Raw genomic sequence first — 16014 nt, forward strand, 5'->3', positions numbered from 1 at the left:
TTGGTCTTATTGGCTGGTGACCAACATACTTTACACCAGTACCACTGTTTTCTATCCACTTTATGATTAAAACCACATTGTATTGCTTTTGTATCTGGTGACCCTTTCTATCGCTGATTAAACCCTGCTTTTTGACAGTGCCTTGAGAATCAGGCTTAGTCCCCAGCTTGGAAGCTAAGCCAGCGGCACCTATTCCTCTCTGGCTAAGCTGAGCCGTGAAATAGCAATGCAGCAGTGTTATAATCTGTGCATACGGGTCTGTTATGGTCCTATTGCTCTGTCTATGATGGCTGGGCCGTATTTATTAGGACATGTAACATTTTAAAACATTTTGCAGGTAGTCCATTTCCTGTTTGTCTGTTGTCTTTGGTTTGCTGCTTAATGAACATAGCCCTGTTTGGTGCCGTAGGCCTGCCGGGACTTTCAGGATGACGGGACGTGTAAAGACTCGTGTCCGCGCCTCCTGCTCTACGACCGCAACCTTCACCAACTAGTCAACAACCCAGACGGGAAGTACAACTTCGGGGCCACCTGCGTCAAGACCTGCCCTCGTAAGAAAACCCACATGTTCCATCCTTGTCCCCTTCCCCTTATGACCTCTTCTATGAGGCTACTGTATATGATAAAGGATATAAGGATTCATTAGAAGCTTTGGGGGGGGGGGGGTCAGGGACTGGAGTTGGAAAACACTGGCCTATAGGCTGGTGTATTACTCTAAGTCAGTCAGTCTGTGACAATCTCTCTGAGTTGAATCAGAAACTGCATAAACGAGGGGAAAAAAGGATTTAGGTTCAGGGAGTGCTAATACTATAGACGCCTCTACTTTCTCCAGGCTGTTAGAATCAGCTCTCAGACACTGCCATGCATACAATACTGTCCTATACACAGTACACAATGCATTACATAGATTTGTTATATATTCTGTTTTTTCCCCCTCAGATAACTATGTGGTGACAGACCATGGAGCGTGCGTTCGAACATGCAGTGGTGACACGTACGAAGTGGACGAGGGAGGAGTCAGGAAGTGCAAGAAGTGTGATGGGCTGTGCCCCAAAGGTACAGTTGATACTGCCACAACAAAACTGCATAGCGTTCGTTTTCTGTCTAGTGATTTCTCAAATATTTTAGTGTGACAAAGAAATTAGATGCCGGGCCTCCCGGGTGGCGCAGTGGTTAAGGGTGCTGTACTGCAGCGCCAGCTGTGCCATCAGAGACGCTGGGTTCGCGCACAATTGGCCTAGCGTTGTCCGGGTTAGGGAGGGCTTGGGCGGTAGGGATGTCCTTGTCTCATCGCGCACCAGCGACTCCTGTGGCGGGCCGGGTGCAGTGCGCGCTAACCAAGGTTGCCAGGTGCAAGGTGTTTCCTCCGACACATTGGCTTCCAGGTTGGATGCGTGCTGTGTTAAGAAGCAGTGCGGCTTGGTTGGGTTGTGTATTGAAGGACGCATGACTTTCAACCTTCGTCTCTCCCGAGCCTGTACAGGAGTTGTAGCGTCCTATAGCTACTAAAACAATTGGATACCATGAAATTGGGGAGAAAAGGGGGTAAAATTAAAAATAAAATTAAAAAGTAAATTAGATGCCATGTTTGTTTTTATTAACATATTCCTAATTTTCACAGTTTGCAATGGACTTGGAATGGGGAAACTTGACAAAATTCTGTCAATCAACGCCACCAACATTGACACGTTCAAAAACTGCACCAAAATCAATGGGAACATTGCTATTATCTACACGTCTATCCATGGGTAAGTGTTAAGAACATATAGAATAAGACCTAAGAGCCTGTTGAGTAAGACCTGACTCGTTTTTTACATCACACTTAATGTGTTGTATTTTGTATTTGTGAATATGGCATATACATTTCACAGTTCTTGCTATTCACAGAGACCCATTTACCAAAGCACCAAAGATGGATCCTGCCAAGCTAGACGTTTTCAAGACGGTCAGAGAAATCACTGGTAAGAGGCAGTGCAGACTAGTCTATTAACTATACTAAAAGGTTACCAAAAAAGCCATGTTGTTGATTATTTTACATTCATATGTATTTGAATTGTCTTTTTTTCCTTCCCGTTCTATAAAAACAAACATCCAGGCTATCTGCTGATTCAGAACTGGCCCGAAAACATGACATCCCTCAGTCCCTTTGAAAACCTGGAGATTATTAGAGGACGGACCAAACAGTAAGTAACAGTAACAGCTTAGTCTCCGCATCTATTATATTATAGAGTGGCAGTAGTGAGCTGGTCAAGCCCTTAATAGCCTCCTGGAACTTGATGAAATGAAGTGTCTCCCTCTCACTCCCCTCTCCTCTCTCTCCCTCCTCAAGTGGTACGGTGAGCTTGGCCATAACCCAGCTAACCATCACCCACCTGGGCCTTCGCTCGCTGAAGGAGATCAGCGATGGAGACGTGGTCATCACCAGGAACACCAACCTCTGCTACACCAAGAAGCGCCACTGGAAGCAGCTGTTCAAGTCCGACAGGCAGACCATACAGCTGGAGAGCAATGCCCACGCAGCCGCATGTGGTAAATCATAAAGTCATTAATTATATTGACGTGTGTGGTCACATAACACCAACAAAAAAAAGGAACAGCAGCAAACAAGAGCAGTCGCAACAAACACCAACAGTCAACACCATAATGTCACATAAACAACTCGAGCCCGTAATAAAAGGCTGATAACACAACGCTCTGTGTTTACTAAAACAAAGGTCACATCGGGGTATGTGGCTCTGAGATTAATATTGGCCAATCTCTATTGTTGTGGCCATAAAACTGTGAAAGTTTGGGAGAACTAGGAAATGGACGCTAGCTTGTTACTTGTACAGGGTTGTGTGAAAAGTGAAAAGGATATTTTGAATACTATATATACTTTATGTCTTGGTTAAAACAATGATTTTGTGTCGATATGTATGTGTTTGTGCATGTGTGTTTGCAGGGCTGCAGAACAACACCTGTGACACAATGTGTACCAGATATGGCTGCTGGGGACCTGGACCCACCATGTGTTTTGCCTGTCAGGACTACAGCCGAACAGGAAGCTGTGTAGACTCCTGTAACCTGCTAGAGGGGTGAGGGAGGATCACTTGTCTGTTCCCCATTTATACAATTAAAGGGACCTGATTCTGCAAAGCTGAAGCAGTGAAGAAGCGTGAAATGAACTGTTTGTACACTTGGCAAAGAAAACTATTGGCAACTCAAGCTATCAATTGAACATGGGTATTTTGCAAGATGCAGTTTTGCATGGAATGAAATAGTAAAACCAGACAGAAGACTTGCCATCAGGAGTACATGTAAGACGTTCTTAAGGCAGTAAGGCGGCAATTCATGAGAAGACAGTCCTCTCAGCTGGAATGGGAGCACTTAACTCATAGATATTTAACTTCGGGAGTCTCCTCTGTAAAACATTGAGCGTCACCTTGCTTACAATGGAACTCTTGCTATGAGGAAAGGGATCAATGCAACCATCTGCAAATGGAACCACCTAAAATCAAATGTTGAACAAGTAGGAAGTATGGCCTGCTCCCAGATCTGTTTGTGCTGTCTTAGCAACTCCTATGGGACGATGACAATAAAGGTCGGCAAGACAGTGCAAACAGATCTGGGACTAGGGTAGTGGAAATATGCTACATGCTGACGTTTAGTCCTCATTCTGCAGGGAGCCACGTGAGACTGAGGTGAATAAGACGTGTGTGGAATGTCATCCTGAGTGTCATCTCCTCAATGGAACCCAGACCTGCACTGGACCAGTATGTGTGTCTCTTATATTTATTCTATGTCTAAGTATTTGTCTCTATATTATAAACTGGGTGGTTCGAGCCGTGAATGCTGATTGGCTGAGAGCCGCGGTATATCAGGTATGCTGCTCTAATTACATTGGTAACCAGTTTATAATAGCAATAAGGCACCTCAGGTTTGTGGTATATGGCATCAATATGGAGTTGGTCCCCCCTTTTGCTGCTATAACAGCCCCCATCCACTCTTCTTGGAAGGCTTTCCACTAGATGTTGGAACACTGCTGCATGGACTTGCTTCCATTCAGCCACAAGAGCATTTGTGAGGTCGGGCACTGATGTTTGGCGATTAGGCCTGGCTCGCAATTGGCGTTCCAATTCATCCCAAAGATGTTTGATGGGATTGAGGTCAGGGCTCTGTGCAGGCCAGTCAAGTTCTTCCACACCAATCTCAACAAACCATTTCTGTATGGACCTCGCTTTGTGCCAGGGGGCATTGTCATACTGAAACAGGAAAGGGCCTTCCCCAAACTGTTGCCACAAAGTTGGAAGCACAAAATCATTTAGAATGTCATTGTATGTTGTAGCGTTAAGATTTCCTTTCACTGGAACTACGGGGCCTAGTCCAAACCATGAGAAACAGCCCCAGACCATGGTCAACTGTAAGTGCTGAAATTTTGAAGAGGAAAGGTCAACTGTAAGTGCTGTTATTTTGAAGAGGAAAAGTAAACTGTAGGTGCTGTTATTTTGAAGTGGAAATGTCTAGGAGCAACAACGGCTCAGCTGCGAAGTTGTAGGCCACACAAACTCACGGAACGAGACCACCGAGTGTTGCAACTGAGGACAGAATTTTTTTTGACCTACGCGCCTATGCACTCAGTGGTCCCGTTCTGTGAGCTCGTGTGGCCTACCACTTTGCGGCTGAGCCGTTGTTGCTCCTAGATATTTCCACTTCAAAATAACATCACTTACAGTTGACTGAGGAAGCTCTAGCAAGACAGAAATTTGACAAACTGACTTGTAAAGGTGGCATCCTATGATGGTGCCACGTTGAAAGTCACAGCCTAATCCACAAATTTGAAGGGGTGTCCACATACTTTTGTATGTATAGTGTACCACGGCTAATGGCTGTATCCAGGCACTCCGCGTTGCGTCGTGCATAAGAACAGCCCTTAGCCCTGGTATATTGACTATATAGGGGCGGCAGATAGCCTAGTGGGGAGGAGCGTTGGGCCAGTAACCGAAAAGTTGTCGAATCGAATCCCAGAGCTGACAAGGTTCTGCTCCTGAACAAGGTAGTTAACCCACTGTTCCCCGGGTGCTGATGACGGTGATGTCGATTAAGGCAGCCCCTCCGGACCTCTCTTATTCAGAGGGGTTGGGTTAAATGCGGAAGACACATTTCAGTTGAATGCATTCAATTGCACAACTGACTAGGTATCCCCCTTTCCCTACCACCCCGTGCCTTATTGCTTAATATACTATGTGTCCATCTCCATGCCATGTCCCAGCACAGTAGGCACAATGTATTTCTCTAGCATGCTATTATTATACAATAGTTGTGTCTGTTAAATAAAGTATGTCTCCACACAGTTGTTTCTTTTAGATGTGTATGTAATACAAGGTCTTGCTATCCTCTTCTCTCTCTTTCAGGGCCAAGAGCAGTGTACTCAGTGCGCTAACTTCAAAGACGGCAACAACTGTGTCCTGGGGTGCCCTAGAGGGGTGCCAGGGGTGGCAGGGGGCAAGAACACCTTCATCTGGAAGTATGCAGATAAGATGAAGGTGTGCCAGCTGTGCCACCAGAACTGTACCCAGGGGTAAGTTAAGGAATCTGTCACAACCGCATAAATACCGCAATACACAAATACAGACAAATGCATCCCATTTGAATATTAAAAATGAAATGTCTCAGTAAAACAATTGATGTAGAGGTGTTGGAACGGACACGTGTTCATACGTGCGTTATGTGTTTACAGATGCACCGGTCCTGGTCTGAGAGGCTGTCAGTCAATAGGGTAAGCAATTGACTCTTATCGTGAACACTAACTTACAATGGTACTGTTCCAATTGTATTCAAACTTAGAAACACTCAGTTCACTAAGCTAATGAACAGTTATCATTTGTGTGTCGTTTTTTTTCTTCTCTGTGTTGTTTGGTTACCACCCGTCTCCCATGCAGTAACTCTGGCCTATCGGTGATCGCGGCTGGTGTGGTGGGTGGGCTGCTTGCCTTCCTCATCATGGGCCTGTCTGTCTTCGTGTTACTGAGGCGACGCCACATCAAGAGGAAGAGAACCCTGCGAAGACTACTCCAGGAGAGAGAGGTGAGAGGCAGACACTGAGGGCTTTCTACAGAGGGAATGTAGTCATTGTTGATAGTGCATCAAAGTAAACCGTCCTTATCCACATCTATTGCTATTCTACAGTTAGTTGAACCGTTGACCCCCAGTGGTGAGGCCCCCAACCAGGCTCTGCTCCGCATTCTCAAAGAGACCGAATTTAAGAAGATCAAAGTGTTAGGATCAGGGGCCTTCGGCACTGTCTACAAGGTAAATACAAGCGCTAACTTCTTCTAGATTTCGTTCAGAGAACTCCAGTGTCTTGGATTGTACTGTAGTGAAGGAGCTTATGGGAATGTGTGTTACGACTGCGTATGAAACCAACACCCTTTAACCACAGCTACGTCTGTTGTCAATTTTGCAATTAACAGCCACATATTTAACGTACCACATCCTGGTTCATAATCCAGTCCACCGTAACTACCAGTTAGTTTGCCGTTCCCATGTTCCACTGTAACGAACCAAAACCTTTAAGAAATTATTAATGTACACTCATTTTTCTTATGATTATTTAGTGCCTGGAATTTTTCCTGACCTCTTGACATGGCATGAAAACATCTGTACTTTGTGTGTGTGTGTGTGTGTGTGTGTCGTGCAGGGTCTGTGGGTCCCTGAAGGAGAGGACGTGAAGATTCCTGTGGCCATTAAGGTTTTAAGAGAGGCCACATCACCTAAAGCCAACAGGGAGATCTTGGACGTGAGTTATATCACTCTATGTCACTTCACTCTTAGACAAGGCTGGTAGAAACACAATCCAGAAATGTTTCGGCCCTCAAGGCCCAGGGTTGGCATCCCTGCTTAAAGATGTTTGTTCATGGGAGTTAGAACTGGTATCTTCCGAATATAAAGACATTCTATATGTGATTTACAGTAGAATCTAAATTAGTGCTATTAAGCACAGTATGGTATACATACCACACTGCACAAGCACTTTCAAATGAAACATTCGTTGGCAAATTTGTTTTTTTGACCTAATTTAGCAGCATAATATGTTATTGAAAAGCCTATACAGCCACTATTGCATGTCAAAAAACACTAATTCCAAGCACATGCTCATCAATTCAGGAAGAAGCTGAAATAATGACAACATTTAGTTAGAAAATGGGAAATGGTGTCAGGTTTCTAGAAGTCATTTTCTCAGTGGGAGCGTAGGAAATGAGATTAACTCATTGAGAAGGTTTGGACCAGGGTTGGGGAGTGGGAGGAGGATACTAATTCAAGGTTAAGGTTTTCTGGAATGAAATCTAAAATCTTTTCCAGTAACCGCAGATTAAAAAAAAAAACACAGTCCAGACCTGGGTTCATTAAGTATTCGGAAATACTTTGGCTGGCTGGCTGCACTTGATTGAGCTTTCCTGGCGCAGTGGAACCAATAGAATAGTCCAACTTCATGCCCCACCGATCTAGCACTCCAGGCAGGCTCAATCAAACGCCCCAACTATTTGAAAGATATCAAATATGATTTGAGCCCAGGTCTGGCACGGTCCTGTGAATATTCCGTTTCAGGATTTAGAGTGCATGGACAGCTGAGGTTTTTGCAGTGATGTTTCTCCTTGACCTCTCACCACGAAGGTCAAGAGCTTTCTTTAAAGAAAAGGTCTTGCACGTTTACGTATCTGGCTCGTAAGCGTACATTGTCTTCAAGCTGTCAGTTGTTGAAATGGTTAATGTTTAGATATCATTATTGAGTTTTATGAGCGCACACTAGAATGATGCCAGCATCACTAGCCCTAAAGGCAGTATACTGTACTATACTGCCCTGGAATAAATGTTGGTACTATATCTAACCGACTATAGGAGGCCTATGTGATGGCCAGCGTGGACAACCCCCATGTGTGTCGTCTGCTGGGCATCTGCCTGACCTCCACAGTGCAGCTGGTCACCCAGCTCATGCCCTACGGCTGTCTGCTGGACTACGTCAAGGAGAACAAGGACAACATCGGATCCCAGTACCTCCTCAACTGGTGTGTGCAGATCGCCAAGGTAAGACTATGGTGCATTTAAGAGACCGGGCAGTATGTGTTCATTCAATGTAGTGAATTTCCAAGACGCTGTTGTTTTTCCAACTAACCAAAAGAAAAGTGTGTTTGTAAAAACTCATATTCTTTTTTTTACTCTTGTTACGGCTACATTTGGAATTTCAAACCACAAAATGCTGGGTGCACTTCCTGTCCTGAAGTCGTCTGTCATGCTCTGCAGCATAATTATACAGATCTGGTGTCAGTCTGTGTTTGATTTAGAAAACTTGTTGCTGTCTTGTCACACAACGATCATGACGGGGTTAGGCATAAATGGCGAAACTGGAACGTGGCACCCAGACTATGATAAGGCACGGACCTCTTTCCTAACCATGTGACTTGACCAAAACTCTGGCCCTTTAAGACTACCCATGAGTCACAGTGTAGTGGATTAAAACTTAATCAAACAGTGAGTCAGTGGAAAGTCCGGAAAGGCCGTGTATGTCCATACACTCCTATAGACACCTACAGTTCAACGTTCACTTGACATCTTGTTGACCTTTTTAAAACAATAATACAATGAGTCACTTTAAAGTGCTGTAGCCCTATCTCTCTGTTTGAATACAGTTAGAATGCTCTAAAACAGGGCCCATGTATGGCCATAAACTCACTCATTCGCTTCTACATCCTCATTTGATCCTTTGACCTGTGGTTGGCCTCAGGGGATGAGCTACCTGGAGGAGCGTCACCTGGTGCACCGTGATCTGGCAGCGAGGAACGTCCTGGTGAAGACCCCTCAGCACGTCAAGATCACGGACTTTGGCCTGGCCAAACTCCTCAACGCTGACGAGAAGGAGTACCACGCAGACGGAGGAAAGGTCTGCTCCTCATTCCCCTCATTACTGATTGAATTTAATTACTGTGAAGAAATGTAACTCAAGGAACACATTTTTTGCCAAGTAAATATAATATTATGGTCAATTCTTTCATTTTTTTCTGTACGATGGTGATTTATTTTACTATTTCCATCCCGACCTAATATAGTCTATCGATAACACAGTTGCTATACTTTACCTACATACCTAATGTTGTCTTGGTCATCTGGAAGAACTACCTCAGTTTGGTCTTGTGAACCGTAACTCATAAGAGCACTCTTTCTGCAGGTACCAATCAAATGGATGGCACTGGAGTCCATCCTCCACAGGAAATACACACATCAGAGTGATGTTTGGAGCTATGGTCAGGAACCCACATACCCACACGATTTAATAGGATTAATGCATGAATCCATTTAACATACATATATCAAAACTGGATGTACAGCAATGCATGTCAATGCTGGAATTAACCACAGTGCTTGTGTAAATCCAGATGCATAAATATTGTTTCTGGATCATGTACTTAATCAGAACTGTTCAAATCAGGTCCAGATAGGAGTATTGGGTTTTTGAGATTGGGAGATTAGAGAAATGGGTATCTGGTATCGCTGATCTAACTTTACATCGGCAGGTCCTGGAGGTCCGATATCTTACAATGTTGAATCCTCCACCTCAACCAATGTCCCTAACACACACCACCCCTGGTTTGGACACACAGTTTGGATGAATGCACGCACACACACACTCTGCTCTGTGGGCCGGTCTCAAGATCCAGTTCTCTGAAGTTGTGTCTTCTACTCTACAAGGCAAAGACATCAGCAGGCCCTGGCAGCACCACCCGCCAGCCCTCCTAAGCCCCCCTTTCTATCCTCCTCTCCTCTTTCCCTTTTCCTGGTCCTCCTCTTCTCTTTCAAACTGATCCAACACCAACGGAACCTGGCAACTCCCACTCCTAAGGACACATCCAACTCACTGATGTTGACTCTGTGGGGTTTTTTAGAAAGTAACTTGACATTGTTGGTTTCTGCCTATCAGCTTTTCTGGAATAAAAACAAAGTAATGTTCCCTAGTTATTTAACTTTAACTGAGATTGTTTCTATGCCACTATAAGTAGCCCTTTACACTCGTACCTCTATACGGGTTGAAAATGGCAGGTTTGTGCACTGACAAGCGCATAAATTGGAATGCAGTGGGTGTACAGTAACATGCTATGAATGACGCCATTTTTGGATTGCGTAAACAACAACAGTAATTGTGTGAAGACGGGGATGCAGGGTTGCGTTCCAAACAAAACAACTACAAGTGTGCTTGCTCTAGTTCCTCAACGTCACAGCTGAGAGAGCTCAAAAAAGCACTTTATAGTTGAAGACTCTTCTTTGAGTCATAAAAGTGGGTTGAAATGACTTAGGAACAATGTACACTTTAGAGAAGTGTGTGGCCACTTGGAGACACCTGTTAGTCCTCTCAGTCAAACCCATGTCATGTTTCTGTCTTAAGTTGCACCTACCCCACATTTCCAGGAATATTCTTATCATGGTACTGAGTGTATCCAGAGTATTTTCTGATTTTGATATCAACAAATGCGGCGAAAAGTACAGTAAATGTAAAATGCACATAAAATCAACAGTGAAATGTTTGGATTCAGTCAGGTGAACTGCTGTGTCCTCACCTTTGGTCTAGTAATTGACCCATCATCTCCAAACTGTTCCCTTTCATTTGCTATTACGGTTATGCATATGCTTTTCATATTTCTTCTGTAAGAAACAGTTCAATTTAGCCCTACCCAAACAGGCCAATTCCCACAAGTTAAAACGGTTCATTGTGACAGTAATGAATGCTTTTAACTGAGATTAGGTCATTGACTGTGCCTCTGATCTATTTCACTGTACCTCTGTTTAGGTGTGACCGCGTGGGAGCTGATGACGTTTGGGACCAAGCCCTATGACGGCATCCCAGCCAATGAGATAGCAGGTGTGCTGGAGAAAGGGGAGCGGCTGCCCCAGCCCCCCATCTGTACCATAGACGTCTACATGATCATGGTCAAATGCTGGATGATCGACGCAGACAGCAGGCCTCGTTTCCGGGAGCTGATAGCTGAGTTTTCCAAGATGGCGCGGGATCCCCCACGTTACCTTGTCATCCAGGTGAGCGGTGTAACTCATTGTCATGAATTACTGTGGAGTCACAGACCACACAAACCGATTAAACTCACTCAGCCACTGTAAGTTTAGTGAACAAAACACGTACCTACTCTATAATTCTTTCGGACTGGTCTTTGGGTGCTGATGCGTGTGTCTCTTCCAGGGTGACGACCGAATGCACCTCCCAAGTCCCACAGACACCAAGTTCTACCAGAGCCTAATCAGTGGAGAGGACATGGAGGAAGCTGTGGACGCAGATGAGTACCTGGTACCTCAGCACAGCTTCTTCTCCAGCCCCAGTACCTCCCGTACCCAGCTCCTACACTCTATGGTAAAATAACACATCCACTAGGCTAGTCATAATCTACTGCTTTGTAATCTCGTCCACTAGCCGGCTCTGTCTGTCGAACCGTCTGGTTTCACAGTGCCTCAGAATGGGACATGACTGGAAGTCTATGGAAGGAGCGTACAAAACAACTGCCCATTTTAATTGGCTGATCTCTCATTCAATCACCATCTAGCATAACCCTCAGAAACCTCACCACTACATTGTGGACTTCAAGGCGTGAGCAGCACAAGTGATTTAAACAAGGTTTATGTGAGTTTGGAAAATCTGAAAGTACACATCTTCAATAAATAGTTTTCAAATACAAACTGTATATGCCCGAACCCAGAATCAGTTGGGCTTCCCTAAAAGAATATGGTCAATGGGATTTAACATTTATTTTGATTGATGATTTTCGCCATTTTTCAAAGTCCCATCTAATACAGCTAATTCACCACACCCCTTTCAAGTTGTTACCAGGCTCTATGCACCAGCAATTTGAGCCTGGAGACGAGGCTCAAATTGACAGAGAGATACTATTTCTCAGGAATAGTCTACTCCTAGACTAAAAAGCATGTTCAAGGGGGGTTAGTCCAGGAGAAGGCTGAATCTGTATCCAGAAAACCAGCCCAAAGAAAAGGTTTCCACCATCCAGCAGCCACTGGCTCTCTTCCTCTACACTCATTTCTAACACAGAGAAGAGTTTTTCTTTTGTCTATTAAAGAAACTGGATTAAATGCATCATTGCAATGAATCAAAGAAAAGGAATTCCATCTAACTTTTTATGCTCATAGTTCTTTTCTGTTGTTTTACAAAGAAGGGGTCTGCAGAATTTTGGTATCCACCTCCACTGAGTTCACAGTTTGACGGGGTGAAATTGACATTTATTGGGCAATTTAGACTACTGCAGGCAATTTAGGTTTCCCTACTACACCTTGTATTAGAACCAACAATCCTTGTGGCCAATTGTTTCCGCAAATGCTTGAACAATCTCTTATTTATTTATTGATCCTGTACTTAACAAGATTAAATCAGGTCAGGTCATGGTGATAGTACGTATCCCAGTTCAAGTTCTTAGTTAGCCCCTTTTGCAATCGTAGTGAAATTGAATCTTGGTTTATGTCGGCCGGGGAGGAAAGAGTCAATTGAATTTACGTGGGCGTTTATACCGTGTCATACCTGGCTTGAACAAGACATGCCTCAATCGCCCAACTTCCTGTTCCTGTTAAAATGTCATCAGGGGGACTCTTCTTCTTCCCCTGTCCTTGTTCTGACCCCCTTCTCCCCCACTACTCCCTCACCCCCGCTTCCTCCCATGTGCCCCTTGATTGATTGCATTTGAGATTAGGATAAATCCTCTCTCTCTCTTTCTCTCTCTCTCTCTCTCTCTCTCTCTCTCTCTCTCTCTCTCTCTCTCTCTCTCTCTCTCTCTCTCTCTCTCTCTCTCTCTCTCTCTCTCTCTCTCTCTCTCTAACTCTTTCTTACTCTCTCTCTCCTCCTCTGTTCTCTTCAGACTCAACTCCAAGAGGTCCAGTGTTGGCTACCCGGGCTGTATGCCTGCCACAGAAAGCCGGCTGGTTACTCCATAAGCTTTCAAATTTGATTACCTTCGCAGGCAGGCAGCACTACTTGTTAAATATTTTTCTCCCAGAATACAAGTGGAGGAACCTGCTTATATAATAGAAGTGTTTGGTACACTATACAGCCTTTTATGGACTTGGACCGTAGTCTTTGGCAGATGGTTCCCTGCTTAACTTGTTTTAATTTCCTCTTATTCAGCCTCTCGAAAACAATTACATTTGGATGAGCTGTTTTGTCACTCTTTTTATTAATTGTGGTCGCTTTTATTTCACCTTCTTCTTCATACACAGTAATGAAATTAAAAGGTTTTGACCTTTTGAAACATTACTGTAAAGAATTCAACCAACAAGAACTTAGTAGAAGTAGGCCTACAGAAATGTGGATATTTATTTGTGTTTTTGTGTTGTTTTATCATATGTGTTGGAATGTAATTTTTGACTCGGGTGTAAATCTGTGTTTCAGAGCCAAAACAGCACATTGAACAGCAGCATTGGATTGTGCCACAGCAGAAATGAGGTATGAGAGACACATCAAAAATGTAACATTGAGGTTAATTGAAAAGCAAACTTTGTTGCCATGACACAGAGTCTTTCACAGTATGGAACAACAGCTCTCATCTCTAACTCATATGATACTTTGCAGTTAAGGTGTGGTTTTGGGCTAACAACGATTTTATTCTCCCTAGAATGGGTTCCCTGTCAGAGAAGGAAGCATGGTTCTCCGGTACATTGCTGACCCCACAGACAGGTTCTTGGACCATGCCTTCCAGCCAGCTCCAGGCGAGTGTGCCCCTTGACCTCCCAAAGGGTCTTAACCCGAGAACATGGCTCACTTCCCAAGAGATAGTGATACATTGTGAAGTTTTCCTACCAGAAATGGTTTTATTTTGAAAAGAAGAAGATCGTCTCTGTCATTGTTTAGAAAACTAAAATCGAACAGTTTAATAAAATGTCTTCACTTAGTACCTAGAGTGGTTGTTTACCTGCTGTCGTAACTAATTTCTGTTATTTTGCTTCAACAGACTACATGAACCAGAATGGTGTGTCGGACATGATGAACCCTGTATACCAGCACCCCGGTCCCCCTCGCACCCTCCTCCCCACCATCTCCTCAGACGACACAGAGACAGAGTACCTGAACTGCTATAAGAACGAGGCAGTGGGGCCTGAGTACCTCAACACCCTCCAGCCCTCTCTCCTCTCCCCCACCACCTCCAATGGCATCTCCCCCATCACCTCTAGTGGCCTCACCACCACCGCCAACAGCCTTTTCCCCATGTTCAATGGGCTCTCCTCCCCGAGCTCCAATGGCCTCTCCCCCACTTCCAATGGCGGTCTCCAATGCGTCCAGAAATACCAACCCCCGAACAGTATAGATAACCCAGACTACCAGCAGGACTTCACCCCTTCCGTCAAGACCCATGCCAACGGACACATCCCGGCCGCAGAGAACACAGAGTACCTAGGCCCAAACTGAGGCCTGTTATCCCCTACCTCCCACTGTGGATGAAAAGAGACACTGGGTAATAAGGCTCTCTATCCCACTGAGAGAAGACATAATGTCTTTGTTTAGCAGGGGTAGCGGTACCATGGACTGCTTTGCAATGTATTTATCCCTGCCTTAAACAAGCCAAGTGTGTGTGATTTCTATTGTTCGCCACTTGTAGTACGGTACAGTGCTGCGAAAGTCTCCTCATTCCAAAAAATTGTCCATTTCAAATGGAGTCTGAGCTGATAGTTTGATGAAATGAGACAGAAACGAGGCTCTTGGTGTTTAACTCCATTGGGTGAAAAAGAGCAAGATAATACCTTAGGCCTATACTTTCAGACGCTGTAGCCCATATCAGAAACCCATAGGTGTCATGTTGCACAAAGCAATGTTGTGATACGAAAGTGGAGAAACAATATTACTAGACAAAATAGCTCAATCCTTGAGATCAGATGCTCCTTGTGAAAGAAATGTAAAAACACTTATATGCCGGCGCACCCTTTACTTTCCAACACATAAACGGTACATGTACTAGAAGATGGCACTGATACAGTATTGGTGTATTGAGTATATAGTATTGGGTATTTAGCTCCCACATCTAAAGGGATGGAACTGTTAGAACAATAGTTGGACGTCTGAGCTCTTCTGTGTGGAACCTACAGTTTGAGACCTGCTGGAGTCAAATGTTGCTGAACGTTAAGTGTCGGAAGTGGGAAGGAGGAGGCCCTCATCGGAGTCTAATGGTGGCTGGTCCATGGAGGGCGTTGATGGAGGAACTTCTGAAACCTTACAGGACTCTTCCTAAAGAAGCGGTTGTTGAGTACACCTCTGTGGCAAATATTGCTATTGATGACTTTGCTGAAGGCTTTATAACTTTCATCATATGGCCAGATGGGAGAGACACTGGCCCCTGTTGGTGACCCATTGTAACTGCATCAACATTAGGACATCTGTGTTGCCTATTATTGTTTTGTACAGTAAGGCCTTTCGTTCTAACACTACAACTTTAAATCTTCTCACAGCTTTAAAGTCTTGCACTCTTGCAGGTGCTCAAACTTTCAAAATGAATCTCTTTCTTAGTTTTAAATGAACATATTAAAAAGCTACTTGTCATTTGAGAGCCTGCTGTTTGACAGAGGTACATGTATAGATAAGTATGAAATGATGTTGTGTACAATATATTCAATTTGGCCACCTATAAATAATCCTATCAACATTCCTCATCTAGATGGTCTTGCCACTTTATATATAAATATGCAGTTATTGATGAACTGTAATCATTTCCTTTCAACGTGAAAATGAATTAAACGTATTTATATTTAACTATTTGGCGTGTTTTTTAAAGACCTATTTACATATTTGAACTGTTCAACTGACAATCTGATTGTTTTTCATTCTATTTTACTTAGCTGAACAAACACGATTATTAAGGGTCTCATGTAACAAAACAAAACAAAAAATACAATTAACGTTACTGTAATGAAGACCTGAAGAGTCCAGGGTTGAATGTTCTGTGTGTCAACGTGAGAAGGGTGCAATTGCAGCCTGCAATTCGGGACGTACAA

General features: G+C 44.0%; 1 protein-coding gene across 1 annotated transcript in view; it reads left to right on the plus strand.

Annotated features, from left to right (window-relative positions):
- Nucleotides 1-15772, plus strand: part of LOC124041721 (epidermal growth factor receptor-like) — a 57782-nt gene extending 42010 nt beyond the window's left edge. Inside the window, exons 7-27 of the mRNA XM_046359636.1 lie at nt 410-551; nt 940-1056; nt 1622-1748; nt 1888-1961; nt 2096-2183; nt 2330-2529; nt 2942-3074; nt 3662-3752; nt 5391-5557; nt 5717-5755; nt 5919-6063; nt 6166-6288; nt 6677-6775; nt 7876-8061; nt 8759-8914; nt 9200-9275; nt 10814-11058; nt 11219-11386; nt 13424-13477; nt 13647-13740; nt 13983-15772. Of these exons, the coding sequence (XP_046215592.1) occupies nt 410-551; nt 940-1056; nt 1622-1748; nt 1888-1961; nt 2096-2183; nt 2330-2529; nt 2942-3074; nt 3662-3752; nt 5391-5557; nt 5717-5755; nt 5919-6063; nt 6166-6288; nt 6677-6775; nt 7876-8061; nt 8759-8914; nt 9200-9275; nt 10814-11058; nt 11219-11386; nt 13424-13477; nt 13647-13740; nt 13983-14437 (2979 nt within the window). The 3' untranslated portion in view covers nt 14438-15772. The remainder of the gene's footprint in view (nt 1-409; nt 552-939; nt 1057-1621; nt 1749-1887; nt 1962-2095; nt 2184-2329; nt 2530-2941; nt 3075-3661; nt 3753-5390; nt 5558-5716; nt 5756-5918; nt 6064-6165; nt 6289-6676; nt 6776-7875; nt 8062-8758; nt 8915-9199; nt 9276-10813; nt 11059-11218; nt 11387-13423; nt 13478-13646; nt 13741-13982) is intronic.
- The last annotated feature ends 242 nt before the right edge of the window (nt 15773-16014 follow it).

The sequence above is a fragment of the Oncorhynchus gorbuscha genome, linkage group LG08 (genome assembly GCF_021184085.1).
Source record: "Oncorhynchus gorbuscha isolate QuinsamMale2020 ecotype Even-year linkage group LG08, OgorEven_v1.0, whole genome shotgun sequence".
Lineage (NCBI taxonomy): Eukaryota > Metazoa > Chordata > Actinopteri > Salmoniformes > Salmonidae > Oncorhynchus > Oncorhynchus gorbuscha.